Source organism: Bacillus rossius, chromosome 10 (assembly GCF_032445375.1).
Source record: "Bacillus rossius redtenbacheri isolate Brsri chromosome 10, Brsri_v3, whole genome shotgun sequence".
NCBI classification, from domain to species: Eukaryota; Metazoa; Arthropoda; class Insecta; order Phasmatodea; family Bacillidae; genus Bacillus; species Bacillus rossius.
In genome coordinates this window covers 58,300,080-58,318,405 of record NC_086337.1, presented here as the reverse complement: position 1 = coordinate 58,318,405, position 18,326 = coordinate 58,300,080, and the positions used below count along the sequence as shown (strand labels likewise).

Below are 18,326 nucleotides of genomic sequence, written 5' to 3'. Positions count from 1 at the left end.
TTCCATCTCATTTGTACGTGTGTTCCATCAGTACCCTGATTCAAATTGAAGTTTTTACTGTTTTAACTCGATTAACTGGAAAAAAAATCGAGCCATTATTTGCTTGGAATGAATGGCACATGTTCGAGACTTTATCATCATATTGTTAGACTGGGAACTTATCGCTCTCAATGACAGGCTATATTGTGATTGTTATCGCATCACCTAAGCCTTCACTCCACTTGGCAATCAAGGGTAACTCTTATTCTGTGTTACGGTACTGTCTGTGGGACACGGAACAAACAATCTCAGAAACTCGATTATGTCTGCACACAAAGTGTTTGTAATAGTGTTGGCAATCATTATTGGTAAGTAACCCATTTAAATAATATAATATAAATTTTTTTCTATAGGTATTGTTTAATTTTTAATTTTTTTTCCCCGTGATATAAAACATTGTGATTTGCGTGAGAAAACAAAGTGTGATAGAGATAAATCTGGTTTCAGCCCCAAACATGGAAGTTTGACGTAGCTAGTAACGACCGTATAAATAAGGTAAATGTACATGTTATCACGTAGTGTTGATTTTTTGGATTTTTTTTTTTTTACAGAATTCTAAGGGAAGAGGAAGTAACTGATACTTCATTTAAATTACAATACTCGTATCCGTGTACGAACTATCATACGTATTTGGCCTATGTATTCAGTCGATGACGTAAATATAAGTTCACTTTTAATCTGAGACAAGCATCATAAGTAAAACACTGAAAAAAAAAAAAGAAATACATGTTCAATTGGTGTGGCGTCGAGTGCACTTTTACGTAAAAAAAAATCATGTGTTTTCTGTGATTAATTGTAAGTTTGGTTCACTGGGTGCTGTAAGAACCAATAGGGCAAACCATTAAGTAGGTAATCAGGTTTACGATCATTGTATTTTTATTTTTGCTATTAGCTAATGCCCGGCATGTGTTGCAATATCTCAAATCAATTTTTTTTTGTATTTTTTTTGAAGTATATATATATATATATATATATATATATATATATATATATATACAAAGCATCTTTCTATCTCTCCATGTCTTTACTTAACTATATTTTTACCTGTCACATGTGTGACATAGGTATGTAAAAACACGCGCGTATTCGAATGCAGCGTTGTGTCAAAATTTGAAAGCAATCGACGAAGGACTTTTCGGAGATTTAAGAATTTGAACGGAAGGTCATTTACATTTTTATTTATGTAGATAATAGAACCGCTCTATAAATATATTTTCCAAGGAGTTAAAATGGCAGGGAAGGAGAATTGACAAGAGAAAATAAGCTCAGAAAACTGACCATTTGCGTTATTGCTTCGACCGAAAATAAACATGCGTTAGAGATAAAGTAGGCAAGCAAAAGTATTTCTGATTACGCTCATACTAAAGATAACATTGTCCCGCCTGAAACTGGACTGAATCAGTAGAGCACATTAGGTGCGTCTGGTTGACATGGCAAATATTGCACGTACATTTTGTATTATCACTTTCCTTGTAGTTTCATTATGCTTACAAGACGGGGAAAAAAGGAGTTCGTTGGTTAAGAGTTTGCCAGACAACTAAGTGACGAAATCTGCTTGAAATCGCAAGATCATGCTTAAGCCGCTTTAGTTATGTCATATTTTGAACAAACACTTTTGGTGAATGAGACAAATATCAATAAATAAATATTTAGTGCATACACTGTTTTTGACCATTTTATAAATACCCAAGATTTATGCACAAATGTTTTCCGATATTTTCTAACGATAAATATCGTAGCTCGCTTCTCCGCCATTGCAAAACATGTCTAGTATTCATCCGCGTGCGATCTCATCACAAGTGTTTACGGTGTGTTTGTGCCGGAAATTAGGTATTTTGGCAAGTTTTTTTAAATTTTATCATAATTTTAAAATTAATTTTGGAAATAATTTTATTTTCCATATAGATTGGTTACATAAGGGTGTATTTTCTTTTAAGTCGACTGAACCGCGACTCGCCCCTGGTCGACCTTAGTGCGTGCAAACTCCGACAGAGGGAAGTCTTTTACGATAGTTCACTTCGGGCCGGACGCGAGAGTTGCCGAAGGTTTCCGACGCCCTTCCACCCTCTAGGACGAAGACCTTTTTTTAATTAGCGACGCGGCGAGGATGTGACTGGACTCTTGCTCTGCACTCTGGAACGACCGCGTCGGTAGTCCGCTGATCGCGTGTCGGGCTCCGTCAAGTTAAATCAAATCTGACGCCGAGCAACAGTACTAAGATGTAGTCCGATCAGAAAAGGGATGTTTCCCTATTTACCTTTTGGTTTTTAATTTTAGTCATCTCAGCATAGCCTCTACGTAGTAATACTAGTTTCTCCGCGGACAAAATTTCTTGTCTGGTGCCGCATATATTTTTTTCTTTTAACCGCGACGTCGGCCGCGCATCGCCCTCCATCTTCCGACCAGGCAACATGGCTGTGCCTAACAACAACTACTACCCTGTTTTGGTAAGTTCTCTCTTCGGTCCTTTGAACTTTGTCTCTCTTGCGGTCGTTTTCTGACCCGACCTTGTTCTGTCTGTGGTGCAGATCTAATTTATTTTGGTTTGGTCTGTCCACAGACAGGGTCCTAGACCCCCCCCCCCCCAAAGAGAAAGAAACCATCATGGGGAACTAAGGAAGCCCGGCGACCTCCAATTTTGAATTGGTGGTTTCGCCAGTGGAAGCTCTCACCCCCGGCCTTTTCGCCATCAGCTACGAACCGCCAGAAAATCTTCAGTTCGTGAGAGCGAGTGCCAGTGAAAGTTTTATTTTGTAAATTTCCAAATGTAATTTCAGATATTAGATTCTAACCAGTTTAATAGTTTTGGTCTCTTCAGCCATCTCGAAATTGTATAGGTGAAATGGTTATAATTAACCAATGATAAGATAATATGATGATTACAGATTATTGTAAAATGTTAAAATTTTATGGTTTTTTTAAGAATGATGGGTTGGAAAAATAATTTTCTATTCGCGGCCCGGGTCGGCAAATGATTAGGTAGATTGAGCTCTCTTTAATAATGGTTAAATGATAGAAGTGTTTTCTCTTTATAGCTTGTAACAGAAAATCTTGAAAACAAATTTTGACCTTAAATAAAAGGATGCCTATAAACGTAACTGTTTGTTTTTATTACTTAAGGAAATAACGATCCACACTAAACTCCCAAGTCTTGATAGGGGGTTTACAAATTTTCTTTGGACCCACCCCGTGTCCGCCTCTGATGTTTAAATTTTGTTCTTAATTCTTCTTTTCTGCCCGCCACTTCCAAGGCCTGTTTTGTCGACATCTTGTCAATATTAATAACAAGGACACGAGGGGTGTTACATGTTGAAGGCACATACATAGTTCCACCACCAAGAACTAAGGGGGGCGCGGAAGACTGCCATACTGTAAAACTACCATAATGACAGTATTCCGCCTGGCCTCTTTGAAAAAGGCGGGAAAGTACGATAACGGAAAACTGCCATAACGAATCGGAATTATTTTCTTATACACTCAATGGAATGAGTACAGCAGCATTGCTCTTGAAGTAGTGTATAGAATACTCGGTAGGTAGCGCTGTCAACCCTCTAGCTGTTTCTCAGGTTAACTTTAAAGCCTACAGATAACACTTCTGGCTGTCATAGTTGCAATCACAAATCACCGCAGAGATCGTGCACTAGCAGAAACAAGTGTTTCCAAAAATGTGTTATAGGGAGCAGCACTGTATTCTTATTACGACAATTTGTAAAAAAAAAAAAAAATCGTAGTTTTCCATTATGGCACCTTTCCACCTGTTTTGACGGAGGAAAACTGCCATAACAAAAAAGGACGAAGGGGAATTCTGCCAAAATTTCTTATACATTTTACGGAATGAGGAAAACGACCTCACTCGTAAAATCGTAATATAACTAGCTTCATAGAATTTACATTTTGCACACTGGCATAATTGGAGTAATTGTAGATAATTATTTAATGAGTGCAATTCCAACGCAAATATTCAAGGGTTTTCTTATGTAATGTTTTCATTATTAGGATGATAGAACACAAAAAAAAAAAAACACAAATATTAAGGTTTTTAATGACCATATTAATTATTTAAAGTCTACAAAATGTATTTTTAAGATGCTGAAATTCGAGGAAAATATTGTAGTTTGTTAGCACAGGTCAAGCAGCACAGGCGCTCTAGGGGAGACATAGGCTCGTACATCGAATGTTGGTGGGCTTTGCACAGGCTTGCAGTCTTTCAAAAATAAACTCTGCTGAAATTTAAGTATTGTTTATATTAGAAAATAAAATATTACTATGCTTAGCATATTATTCTGCTTCATTAAAACTGTCAGATCAAATTGAAATTAAGTTTTTTGTGCCTTACAGTACCTATAAACGAAATATGACATAAAATAACAACAAAAACACATGTCACACTGATACACATCAATAACAGTCCGGCTATACAATAATTATATAGAAATATAGCTGCCCGACCCGGCTTCGCATGGCTATACTAATGGAAAAAAATTAAGCCACATCTCCCATTTACAGTAATGGTAAATAAAAAAAAATTCAGTAAAAATTTATTACAATTCTGTATAATGTACCGGAGAGAAAATGAATAGCACCGATGGTTTCCCGACTCGTGCACGCAACGTACAACTGATGTACCCGTACTTCGCTACGGCAGTCTACAGGCAGATCACTCTTGCACCGCTCATTATACATGCCCCTCCTTGTGGGTACGCCACTGCCGCGCGATGCCCGTTGCCATGGAGACGGAGAAGGCATGAACAATGCAAAATCCTGTTCTCATGCAGACAAAGTACCCATTGTTGCCTGGTTTTAACCACCCATGGGATCTAATTTTCGGAAAATGTCATTCTGCGTAACATAAGGAACATTACTGTGAAGTTTCAAGTCTGTAAAATATATATACTTGAAAAAAAAGGGCAATAAAAAACAAATTAACCACAGAGAGAGGAAAAAAAAAAACAATAGTTTAGGTTTGCGATTTAAAGTGATAAAAAGTTGTTGACACCTGAACTATCTCCTGTATGGTTTGTTATGTCCGACTAGCTCTGAACGGGTTCTTGGCCATGTGGCGGGAGACAGTGGCGACGAAATGAAGAGTTTATGAGTTAACTTTGTTGTGATTTAATTACACCTTCCCCTTAGTACATGGCGCTGTCACAATCCTAGCCCTTTCCGTCTGCGAGTGCATGGGCACGGCTCTAACACATTAGTGGTCGTTTTCTGGTTGATTCCGAACGCACAGATGTTTGCAATCCGGCCTACACAACACGAGTCACACTGTACATTTCCTGACCAATCGGTGATCCGGTACACGACGATAGTATTCCCGGTGCGGGACGCCCGGTTTACATGAGCACGAACTAAAAGGTGTTTACAGACTAGCCTACACAACACGAATCACACAGTACAATTACTGACCATACGGATTACGCATAGAGATACACTAAGACACTGAATATTTACAGTTTCGCTCCCTCGCACCGATCACGCGGACGCGGTGAACTCTTTCACTACTCCGTTACACGGCAGACTTCATATCACCGAAATTCGGGGCGGGATTCAATGACAATGCGAACGAGTTCGAATGGACCGGTAGTTAATGACGGATCCCCGATGGTTGAGGGATGAGGCGCGTCCAACTCCGAGAGCCTCGCGCGAGAACTGCTCTCTCCCCGCCGGAACTTCGCGCGCGAACCGTGCGGAGCGCGGCAGGCGGTCTGGGCTCGAACTGCGGCCTTGTCGCGCGGTCAACAACAATTAAACAAAATGACTTATCAAACATTACAGGAAGGATGGTTTATAAAATGTATTTTAAATATAATATAATTAATAGTTTCACGTAACTAATTGGTCCCAGGAGGGGAAAATACACTGATTCCATAACTCCCTCAGAATAGCCGCGCGGGCGGCTATTGCACTTCCGGCTCGCGGCCGATCGTCGCGTTGCACCTTGCACTGACACTGCACTTTGTTCGCGCTACACTACATGCCTCTGCCACGGGCAGGAGAAGGCGTTGGCACAACATAACGGACTGCGGAAATTAGGGCGACACTTGGGTCGACGTCAAAGTATTTAAAGACTAATTGAACTCTTATGAGGGTACTGATTGCTTCGTTGTTAATATCACACGGGTGTTTTTTACTTGTATGGGAAGATTAAGAATGATAAGGCATCTAGTGCGTGGCAACAATGTTAATACGCAATAGGAAATAAACTTATAGCACCTGCGGCATTGTCAACACACACTTCGTACGTGTACTGCATGTTGTATCTAACCCCCTCCAACGCATTTGATTCTAAATTGGACTTTTAGTAAGGATCCCTAATGTTATTGATAATATAATGTAGCCTATAGCCTTCCTCGATAAATGTACTATCCAACACTGAAAGAATTTTTCAAATCGGACCAGTGGTTCCTGAGATTAGCGCGTTCAAACAAACAAACTCTTCAGCTTTATAATATTAGTATAGATAGAATAGAAAAAAATATATGTAAAAGCTTGCACTGTTGATGGTAAAGTTATTTTGAAATAAATGTTAGATATTAAAAGAGTGTGTTTATGTAAAATATGTGTGTGCTTACAAGTATGAAAATATTGTATAAATATTTATTTATTTAGTTTTAAAGCCACAGAAAAGTTAACTACTGGAGATCGGCCAAGGTTGTTTTAGGAAATATTCTAAGGTTCTTCTTGGAGTGAATTTCGAGAAGCGTGAAAAACAGAAACTAGTATGAGGAACCGGTTGTTAGAATGTGTGCCGTAGCGCATCTCGTCTGGTAGATTATGTGTTAAAATAACGCCTATATTATGCTATGTTTAGTATGGAGGAAAATGTTGCCTTGAAAGTTAAACTTTTCTCAGGCTCATTTATTCTAGCTCTAAACACTAGGTTTGGACTAAAACGCTACCTTCATATAAGTTACATATATTTTTTTTGCAGGAAATGCCGTAGCTGACGAGAAAATAGTCGGAGGAAACGAAACTACGATAGAAGAGTACCCATACGCAGTGAGTAACGTGACATGACAGCAGGAAGCAGGGGTAGTCGAAGGCTTACGCTGAGGGTAAAGCGAGGGGGGGGGGGATATCCCCCTGAAATCCTAAAACCATCTATCATTCTTTAAAAAAAGGAAGAAAAAAAAATAATTTTTTAAGCAGACAGCGGGCAAATTTGTTCCCCCACCCCCACTCTCCAGAAATTGAATTTTTCGTACGCTCCAAACTATTTTGTTTTCAACTGTAAGTATTGGCACGGGTCTGTATTGACGGAAAACATTTTTTCTGGACGAAACAAAACTTTTTCTTTTCCCTTGCATCGCTCACTCGTCCCTCGCACGGACCTTTATCCTCATGCCCTTACGCCCGTGCTGTTTCTCTGCTTTCCCGCTCGTCCGCCTTCGCAGGTACGTCCCCACTTTCTCCACACCACTCCACACCCCACTACACCACTCCACACCACTCCACACCCCTCAACACCCCTCAACACCACTCCACACCACTCCACACCCCTCCACAACACTCCACACCCCACTACACCACTCCACACCACTCCACACCACTCCACACCCCTCAACACCCCTCAACACCACTCCACACCCCTCCACACTCCTCCACACCCTACTTCCTCTGTAGAAATAACTGCGAATGTAACTGATATATACACACATACCATTCTCCTCTGTTGTTTTCGAAGCAAAGAAGGAATTTTATGATTGTTAACTATAAATTTCAACGCATTCTAAATTTCATTACAACTTTTGATTTTTGTAATGAGTTATGTAATTTGTTCTGTGGTTTTGTTCCAGGTGTCGGTACGAGACACCTTCTACGCAGGGAAGTACGAGAAGCACATCTGCGGCGGCTCGGTAGTCTCAGAGTCCTGGGTTCTGACCTCGGCGCACTGCGTGGTCGGGTAGTCCATCACTGCACTCCAACTATTCTTCTTCAGGCGCGCTATGGCCGGATCTAGGGGAAGGCAACCGGGGCGAAACCCCCGGGGCCTCCACAAACGGAGGGCCCCCTCAAACCACAATAGAGACTTCGGAAAAAAATCTTTCAAATTCCGACAAGAAAACACTAGTAAACATCTTATTTTTGATATTCTTTTTTCACTGTTTTACCTTTAATTACAGTACTTTGTACATACATGATTATATCATTGTTAAATATTAACAGAAATATTCTTTAACACTAAAATTTAATTTCATATAATTCTTGTCTCCGATTATATTTATGTATGTTTTTTTAAATACTAAGAGAATCTACTTGATTTCACAATAAATTATTTATTGGAAAACTCGACTGAAAAAAATTGTTCATTTTACTTGGAAAATAATTTGGTCCCAGGGGGCCTCCGCTCCTCTGTTGCCCCGAGGCCTCCAGACCTCTAAATCCGGCCCTGGGAATTATTATGAGAGTGATTTATACGATGCGCATGCATCATACAACGAAATTTTCACAGGAAGACGGCAAACCCACATGCATGAACATAAACCTAGTTATATTCAGTCACTTCCTTAAAAATTAAGGGATTTAACAAACATATTTACGTGCCAAATAAAACTTCGTGTCAGTAAATCTACTCTGGAATGTATTTTGGTAAACTGAAATAGTCATAGTAAAGAGTAATTTCAAGTTTTAAAAATCCTAACGTTCTGGTATTACATCTTTTATAATACATATTCTCCTCATATGCCTCTCTGTCTTTGTGGTGTAAAGTTTATAGTGCGCGGGTAATAAGCTAAATGAACGTGGTTCAAAACTCGATGACTGAAATATATTTTTAATTTTTTTTTTAAAATACGGGTTACCTGATATAAAAATTGTGCTATAAGCAAATATATATATAAATAAATAGATTTTATTTTCTATAATATTATTTGTTCTGGGCGGTATGTACTGGATTTCTGTCGAAAAAGGGGGGGGGGGGGGGGGTTGTGTGTTGCTATCGTTTCCCACCCGGCTAACAGCCAGCCATGTCTCAGAGCAATGTAGTGCTGTTAGCGGGGTTCGTTCACTTCACATTGTCCGCTGATTGCACACAATACAAGTTGCTGTTCCCTATTATTCCAGATGTGTTCTTTTACTGACGCAGCCTTTCCAAAGCTTCATTCAGAGGGTAGCTAGGCTATCCGAATTCTTTTGACACTTCCAAAAACTGGCGAATCAACAAATACTACATGCATAATATATGTGTATATACATTAGTATGTGTGTATGTGGGTATTTGCGTTAAAAAATTTTCACACGTTACTTTCAGGCAATTTTTAATTTTTACGCGTTCAGGTTGATCGTTTGACACTAAAAGACGGACATGAAATGTCGTAGACAGCAGTTGGCTGGCCAAGTAACAGAATGTCGTCAACTTTCTGGCAAGCGAGAGAGCCGCGGACCCTTCAAGGACTCGTCCTTTCACGAAAGGCTGCAACGAAAATTCTTTAAGGATAATTTTAAATATTCTGGAGGTCAACAAAAAAATGGTTGAAATTCTTGAAGAAAGACTTTTCAAGGTGTTTTTTTTCTTTTTCTTTTTTTTTTCACTAAAGGGCTCTTTAAGGAAGTTTTTGGATACAGCAAATGCGTATCGACTTTTCTCCTTTGAAATAAGTTTTGATTAAAATTAAAGTTTTGTGGATGAAGTCCATGATTTATTTTAGAAATGTAACTGTCCCCACTATTTGATGGATTGCGTGATTTGTTACCTGATGGGAAACGTCATGGACTTGGGCAACCCACATTGTAAATCAGATTTATATAGCTGTATAAATAATATTTACTTTTTTTCTTTCAGTTTCAGAGAAAACTGGACTAATCTGGCGGTGAGAGTGGGGAAGCCCAACAACAACCAAGGGAAAATACACTCCTTATCTGATGTAGTCATCCATCCGAGGTATTACTACAACCGAGTGCCAATGTACAATATTGGTTTACTTAAGGTAAGGAAACATCTTATTTATTAAATTAATCCAATCATATATATTTTAATATATAACTGCAACTGTCCTGGCTTTCTTTCCTCATTCGGATGAAAGTTTCGCTTTAAAAAAATCAATGTGTGTTGGTAAATGATAAAGGAGTGATTGAATGATTGGCATGGGAGTGTTCTATGCCCCACTTTTGACATCGAGGCCACACCTCAACTGGCGCAAGAAATGGCGTAGTGGTGGAACACTTCCCTCACTTTCGGGACGACGCGGGTACGAATCTCAGTCCTGCCAACCGGACTTTCCTTGGCGTCTGCAGGTACACGCAGTGGCGGATTTACCAGCAGGCTGAGTAGGCTTGAGCCTAGGGCGGCAGATTTGTGGACCAAATTTTTTTTTGCTACCTCATAGAAATCAAAAAGATTTCTGCATGCCTGTTTTCTGTTTTCTGATGTTTTACAGATAGAAGTCTGCAACAAATTTTGCCGATGACTATCCCCTCTCCCTTTTCATTGTACGTTCCGTGAATCCGTGTAGCAAACTTCCATATTCTAGAGTAAAACAGCTAGTTCGCCCCCCCCCCCCCCCCCCCAACCAGTGATCAGCCTCTGCGCCCTCTGCCCACACTTTGAATGATCGAAAAGAGCGTATTTCTCTCTTCCCACTATCAACCCATACATGCCAGTCCTCCTACTGATTGGAGTTTGCGAACTGGATGGTTTGTATATAATGAACAAGATTACTTACGACGATACCATCGATGATTTTGCCAACAAAAAATCGCGCATAAAGGTATCGTAACGAACTTTTATAACTTGACTGAGTTGATTATTTTTAACTGTTTGTAAGCGCAATAAAGATTATTTTTCACGTTTACCAAATGTACATTATTGTGTAAGTAGCATGCATTACCCCGCCTTATTAATCGTACATTATTGAGCTTTGATTAGCTCAAAAATAAACCCAAAAATTATTTCATGTGCAATTTCAACGAAATTGTTGGATTGTAAAAATTATCTAGGACATGAAAATTGTAGAAGCAAGGGCGGCAAAAACTTTAAAGCCTATTCCTTGAAAACTTGTAAATCCGCCACTGGGTACACGCACGAATGTTTTTTTGTTTGGCTCTGATATTTTCTCATATGTTACTGCTTGCTTCATCGTGGCACCTCTGTATGACATGGACATGCACCCTTCATGGAATACTGCAAACATTTCATGCTGGGGATCACACCGAGAAAAAGAAATTGTTGATATAGAGACCACTTTTGTTTAATAGTGCGGAACAGATCGCAAATTATGGTTTTTTAGTTAAAACATTCAGTTCGAACCACATAGGCTCCTAAGTAATATTATTACAAACATTGTACAAAGCATGTACATGAATGTTCCTAGCAACTGATGTTAACATGTGGACGGTTGCAGGTTGCGATTCCATTCCTGTACAGCATCAGAATCCAACCTGTGATGTTGGCACCGCCGGGCTACGTCATCCCCTCTGGTGCTTGTGCCACTCTTGTCGGCTGGGGAGCTGATCAGGTTAGTACATATATCCTAGTTCAGTGGTTCCCAAACTTTTCCAGCTTAGAGGAATACCTCCACGGTCTATCGGTCCATGGTGGAGTAAAAAGCCTTATTTGTATCGTATCCCTTCCTTATGTATGCATAATTTACCATCAAATATTGCATATATATACATACTAATGCCTTTTTTAAGATACCGATTGATCAGTGATAAACCATTTGTGTTCTGATTGGAAAATGGTTGACAAAATTTGAGCTCCTTGTAGCAAATTAGTTATTTATTTAACAATAGATATGTGTTTGCACACAATTCGATTTGTTTCGACTCTTCTTATCTTTTATGATGGTTTATTCGATGATTTCTGATAGTTTTAGGATCGAGTCGTGACCCACCTGTAACCCTTCCGCGACCCAATAGTGGGTCGCGATCCACTGTTTGGGAACCGCTGTTCTAGTTGATATCTTCCATGTCATGAGGCAAATGCTTTGCTGGAATGTAACTAACCATAGTGCACAGAACGTTGGGGGCATACAGAGAAACTCATTGGTCTAGTTAGTTGTCGTGCTTAGTAATTACCTGGTATCCAAAAGAAAAAAAATATTGGCTCCAGAATGCAGGGCGCTAGGGTGGAAAGCAGTACACCATCGTCAATGTCAGTCCTAGTTTCACTTTGTTCCTTTTCAATGGCTGAAGAAATGACAGGATATGGTCTTACACTCTGGCGATAAACTCTGTTTAAGACCAGGGGCCATGTTTTCGAGAAGAGCTTAAAAGAACATTTAGACCTTTGACAGTTGAACATTGCAGGAGAATTCCATTTCCGCAGGAGAGCGGTGTGTGTAAGAATCATAATGCCCACTGTTTGCTTTTCTAATTCTTTCCATTTGTGAAGTGAAAACAAAACAAACAAGACACGTGTAGCACCATAATAGCTGATCACGTGTCAAAAGCATTCAGCTGTCACAGTCTGAATGTCTGCCGAGGCGCTCGCCTGAAAAGCGACCTCCTATCTTGAACAGACAAGCTGTGTGTCGGCCAGGCAACCAAGAGGTTGACGTTGAGGGTTCTTGACCTCCTATCTTGGACAGACAAGCTTCGTGTCGGCCAGGCAACCAAGAGGTTGACGTTGAGGGTTCTTGACCTCCTATCTTGAACAGACAAGCTTCGTGTCGGTCAGGCAACCAAGAGGTTGACGTTGAGGGTTCTTGACCTCCTATCTTGAACAGACAAGCTTCTTGTCGGCCAAGCAACCAAGCTGTTGACGTTGAGGGTTCTTGACCTCCTATCTTGAACAGACAAGCTTCGTGTCGGCCAGTCAACCAAGAGGTTGACGTTGAGGGTTCTTGACCTCCTATCTTGAACAGACAAGCTTCGTGTCGGCCAGGCAACCAAGAGGTTGACGTTGAGGGTTCTTGACCTCCTATCTTGAACAGACAAGCTGTGTGTCAACCAGGCAACCAAGAGGTTGACGTTGAGGGTTCTTGACCTCCTATCTTAAACAGACAAGCTGTGTGTCGGCCAGTCAACCAAGAGGTTGACGTTGAGGGTTCTTGACCTCCTATCTTGAACAGACAAGCTTCGTATCGGCCAGGAAACCAAGAGGTTGACGTTAAGGGTTCTTGACCTCCTATCTTGAACAGACAAGCTGTGTGTCGGCCAGGCAACCAAAAGGTTGACGTTGATGGTTCTTGACCTCCTATCTTGAACAGACAAGCTGTGTGTCGGCCAGGCAACCAAGAGGTTGACGTTGAGGGTTCTTGACCTCCTATCTTGAACAGACAAGCTTCGTATCGGCCAGGCAACCAAGAGGTTGACGTTGAGGGTTCTTGACCTCCTATCTTGAACAGACAAGCTTCTTGTCGGCCAGGCAACCAAGAGGTTGACGTTGAGGGTTCTTGACCTCCTATCTTGTACAGACAAGCTTCGTGTCGGTCAGGCAACCAAGAGGTTGACGTTGAGGGTTCTTGACCTCCTATCTTGGACAGACGAGCAGTGTGTCGGCCAGGCAATCAAGAGGTTGACGTTGAGGGTTCTTGTCCTCCTATCTTGGACAGACAAGCTTCGTGTCGGCCAGGCAACCAAGAGGTTGACGTTGAGGGTTCTTGACCTCCTATCTTGAACAGACAAGCTTCGTGTCGGTCAGGAAACCAAGAGGTTGACGTTGAGGGTTCTTGACCTCCTATCTTGAACAGACAAGCTGTGTGTCGGCCAGGCAACCAAGCTGTTGACGTTGAGGGTTCTTGACCTTCTATCTTGAACAGACAAGCTGTGTGTCGGCCGGGCAACCAAGAGGTTGACGTTAAGGGTTCTTGACCTCCTATCTTGAACAGACAAGCTGTGTGTCGGCCAGGCAACCAAGAGGTTGACGTTGAGGGTTCTTGACCTCCTATCTTGAACAGACAAGCTTCGTATCGGCCAGGCAACCAAGAGGTTGACGTTGAGGGTTCTTGACCTTCTATCTTGAACAGACAAGCTGTGTGTCGGCCAGGCAACCAAGAGGTTGACGTTGAGGGTTCTTGACCTTCTATCTTGAACAGACAAGCTGTGTGTCGGCCAGGCAACCAAGAGGTTGACGTTGAGGGTTCTTGACCTCCTATCTTGAACAGACAAGCTTTGTGTCGGCCAGGCAACCAAGAGGTTGACATTGAGGGTTCTTGACCTTCTATCTTGAACAGACAAGCTGTGTGTCGGCCAGGCAACCAAGAGGTTGATGTTGAAGGTTCTTGACCTTCTATCTTGAACAGACAAGCTGTGTGTCGGCCAGGCAACCAAGAGGTTGACGTTGAGGGTTCTTGACCTCCTATCTTGAACAGACAAGCTTCTTGTCGGCCAGGCAACCAAGCTGTTGACGTTGAGGGTTCTTGACCTCCTATCTTGAACAGACAAGCTTCGTGTCGGCCAGTCAACCAAGAGGTTGACGTTGAGGGTTCTTGACCTCCTATCTTGAACAGACAAGCTTCGTGTCGGCCAGGCAACCAAGAGGTTGACGTTGAGGGTTCTTGACCTCCTATCTTGAACAGACAAGCTGTGTGTCGGCCAGTCAACCAAGAGGTTGACGTTGAGGGTTCTTGACCTCCTATCTTGAACAGACAAGCTTCGTATCGGCCAGGAAACCAAGAGGACAAGCTTCGTGTCGGCCAGGCAACCAAGAGGTTGACGTTGAGGGTTCTTGACCTCCTATCTTGAACAGACAAGCTTCGTGTCGGTCAGGCAACCAAGAGGTTGACGTTGAGGGTTCTTGACCTCCTATCTTGAACAGACAAGCTGTATGTCGGCCAGGCAACCAAGCTGTTGACGTTGAGAGTTCTTGACCTCCTATCTTGAACAGACAAGCTGTGTGTCGGCGAGGCAACCAAGAGGTTGACGTTGAGGGTTCTTGACCTCCTATCTTGAACAGACAAGCTGTGTGTCGGCCAGGCAACCAAGAGGTTGACGTTGAGGGTTCTTGACCTCCTATCTTGAACAGACAAGCTTCGTATCGGCCAGGCAACCAAGAGGTTGACGTTGAGGGTTCTTGACCTTCTATCTTGAACAGACAAGCTGTGTGTCGGCCAGGCAACCAAGAGGTTGACGTTGAGGGTTCTTGACCTTCTATCTTGAACAGACAAGCTGTGTGTCGGCCAGGCAACCAAGAGGTTGACGTTGAGGGTTCTTGACCTCCTATCTTGAACAGACAAGCTTCTTGTCGGCCAGGCAACCAAGAGGTTGACGTTGAGGGTTCTTGACCTTCTATCTTGAACAGACAAGCTGTGTGTCGGCCAGGCAACCAAGAGGTTGACGTTGAAGGTTCTTGACCTTCTATCTTGAACAGACAAGCTTCGTATCGGCCAGGCAACCAAGAGGTTGACGTTGAGGGTTCTTGACCTCCTATCTTGAACAGACAAGCTTTGTGTCGGCCAGGCAACCAAGAGGTTGACGTTGAGGGTTCTTGACCTCCTATCTTGAACAGACAAGCTTCGTATCGGCCAGGCAACCAAGAGGTTGACATGAGGGTTCTTGACCTCCTATCTTGAGCAGACAAGCTTTGTGTTGGCCAGGCAAACAAGAGGTTAACGTTGAGGGTTCTTGATCTCCTATCATGAAAAGACAAGCTTCGTGTCGGCCAGGCAACCAAGAGGTTGACGTTGAGGGTTCTTGACCTGCTATCTTGAGCAGACAAGCTTCGTGTCGGCCAGGCAACCAAGAGGTTAACGTTGAGGGTTCTTGACCTCCTATCATGAAAAGACAAGCTACTTGTCAGCCAGGCAACCAAGAGGTTGACGGTGAGGGTTCATAACCTCCTATCTTGGACAGACAAGCTGTGTGTGTCGGCCAGGCAACCAAGAGGTTGACGTTGAGGGTTCTTCAGGAAGGCGGCAGCGACTTCGTCTTCATCCGCCAAGTGTCCGTGCCCGTCGTGAGCCGCGAGGAATGTGCCGAGGACTTCGACGACTACGAGGACTTCGACGGAGGGGAGGTGATCACGGACTTCGAGTTCTGCGCCGGGCCCAAGGAGGGGGGGAGAGGCTTCTGCGAGGTGAGCACCAGATCCTCAAGTCCACCACGAGCGCTTGCTTGTCAGAGTGGTTGTGGTGCATTCAGAGGTCGGACTTACCCACTCCCACCCGAGAAGGGAACGAAATGTCCATTTTATAAATATCAGTGCTTACTGGGTGACTCTTCAAGTCTTAACATGTGCCAGTTCACACAGAACGTATTTTGGCGAAAATATTGTATTGTGTCTCACAAGAGAATAATATATCAGGCAAGGGCTTCACAAATGGCAGAGGAAAACGCAGGAGGGGGAGTTTTGTATAGGTTCAATGTGAACTATAAAGTACAAAAAATAATAACTTAAAACTAAAAATAAAAATGATTTAGTATTTTCATGAACTAAAAATTAAAAGATATTCATTAAATTTATGTGTTTTGTTCAACAGCCATAGAATTAACTACAACTCTGCATAACATAATTTTTTAATAAGCTTAAAATAAGAATCAAGTAATAAACAAAACACCATTAATTTTAATGAAAAAAAGCATGGGGGTACTATTCTTACAAATTGATGATGACTATCCTAACGAATAGTCATTAGTGATAAAATCAAGCATGCATTGCTTTATTCTTTCATTATCATGACTGTACCTAAACGAATGATCATTAGAGATAGTAAATTTATTTAAGTAATATTTTTTTTACGTTGTGAAACGTATTTGGTTGAATACTTGTTGACACACAAAGCACTTTATTTCCGTTCTAAAAGACACAAAGTTAACTGTCGGGTCATATACATTTTAAGTTTTTATTTTCAAATGTAGAAAGTGACACGCGACCGATGCGACCACTCGAACACCATTGTGCCATAGTTTAGAAAGTGTCACAATCCTCTAGAGCAGTATGCATTCTTTGGTCCGATGCATGGTTGCAGGGGGTGGTGTTGGATTGTTATTTCACATCCGACATCTTGAATTACACGTGCCCCAAATGAAATGTGACACCAAGATTGTGATTGCTTGATTGTAAATTTTACACCTGATTATAATTTGAGACCACCATCACATTTTTACCAAAAAAAATCTATTGTCTGTAAAGTCGGTTTACGGACGATAGTTTAACGTGACAACGTCATAACAAAACATTAATGAAATGATTGCATACTTTTATGAATAAAATTGAATAATTTTTATTGAATTATCACTGTTTCGTATGGATACAAAGAAGGAGTGAAATGAAATCTACAATTTAATTGGTAAATTAATTTTTATTTGCACTCATTAATTCAAATATGTTTATTACTTTAACGAAGAGATTATTTTAAATATAACTTTTATACATGTTTGCTATATAACTTCTTCCAATCTGTGTTATTCTGTTAAGGATGGGACGATGACAGGAAAAGTAGGAACGGATGGGAGTGTTTGAAGTTTAATGTGCCTCGAAAAAGTCAAATCGATTATTGTTCCAATCGAGTGGAAGAGAGGTAGATGCGGCGCAAGCGTACAATGTGCGTAACGGGACACAGCGTAACGGTACAATGTGCGCAACGGGACACTTTTTCGTGCGTGCAGCGACTTATTAGACGTTGTCACGTCTAAAATTAATTCTAAAATTTATTAAGAAAATATAATAATATTATTCATGTATATGCATATATGTATATAGTATGTCATTGAGTCCGGCACCTAGGCTTTGGAACTACCAACACACTTCTCTTTAGAGATGTTTTTAAAAAGGATATTTATTATCCTCCTACCCTGTCGTTCACCCAACACTCCTGCTGTCCAGAACGACGCCGGAGGACCGCTGGTGTACGACCACACCCAGGTGGGCGTCGTGTCCTGGAGCGAGGGCGGAGGATGCGCGGAGAAGGACCTCCCTGGAGTCTACTCCAACGTCAGCTACTTCAGCGCCTGGATCTCTGGAGTGACGGGTATCACGCTGGATGGCGCATCGTCCACATCGCCATCCGTGAGCTCATAAAGCCTAGGAGCTCTGCCGTCCGCCTAGGAGCTCTGCCGTCCGCCTAGGAGCTCTGCCGTCCGCCTAGGAGCTCGGCCGTCCGCCTAGGAGCTCGGCCGTCCGCCTAGGAGCTCGGCCGTCCGCCTAGGAGCTCGGCCGTCCGCCTAGGAGCTCGGCCGTCCGCCTAGGAGCTCGGCCGTCCGCCTAGGAGCTCGGCCGTCCGCCTAGGAGCTCGGCCGTCCGCCTAGGAGCTCGGCCGTCCGCCTAGGAGCTCGGCCGTCCGCCTAGGAGCTCGGCCGTCCGCCTAGGAGCTCGGCCATCCGCCTAGGAGCTCGGCCGTCCACCTAGGAGCTCTGCCGTCCACCTAGGAGCTCGGCCGTCCGCCTATGAGCTCGGCCGTCCACCT

The 18,326-nt window shown here is 42.3% G+C and overlaps 2 protein-coding genes across 2 annotated transcripts in view; one reads left to right on the top strand and one right to left on the bottom strand.

Moving 5' to 3' along the window:
* LOC134536268 (cyclic GMP-AMP synthase-like receptor) overlaps positions 1-18,326 on the bottom strand; it is a 72,754-nt gene that overhangs the window by 37,488 nt on the left and 16,940 nt on the right. The window lies entirely within an intron of this gene.
* LOC134535677 (trypsin-1-like) lies at positions 275-17,971 on the top strand. The gene is made up of 7 exons (XM_063374873.1): positions 275-347; positions 6,974-7,041; positions 7,839-7,945; positions 9,824-9,968; positions 11,382-11,495; positions 15,830-15,997; positions 17,747-17,971. The coding sequence occupies exons 1-7, from the start codon at positions 302-304 to the stop codon at positions 17,939-17,941; spliced, it is 843 nt and encodes a 280-aa protein (XP_063230943.1). The 5' UTR covers positions 275-301; the 3' UTR covers positions 17,942-17,971.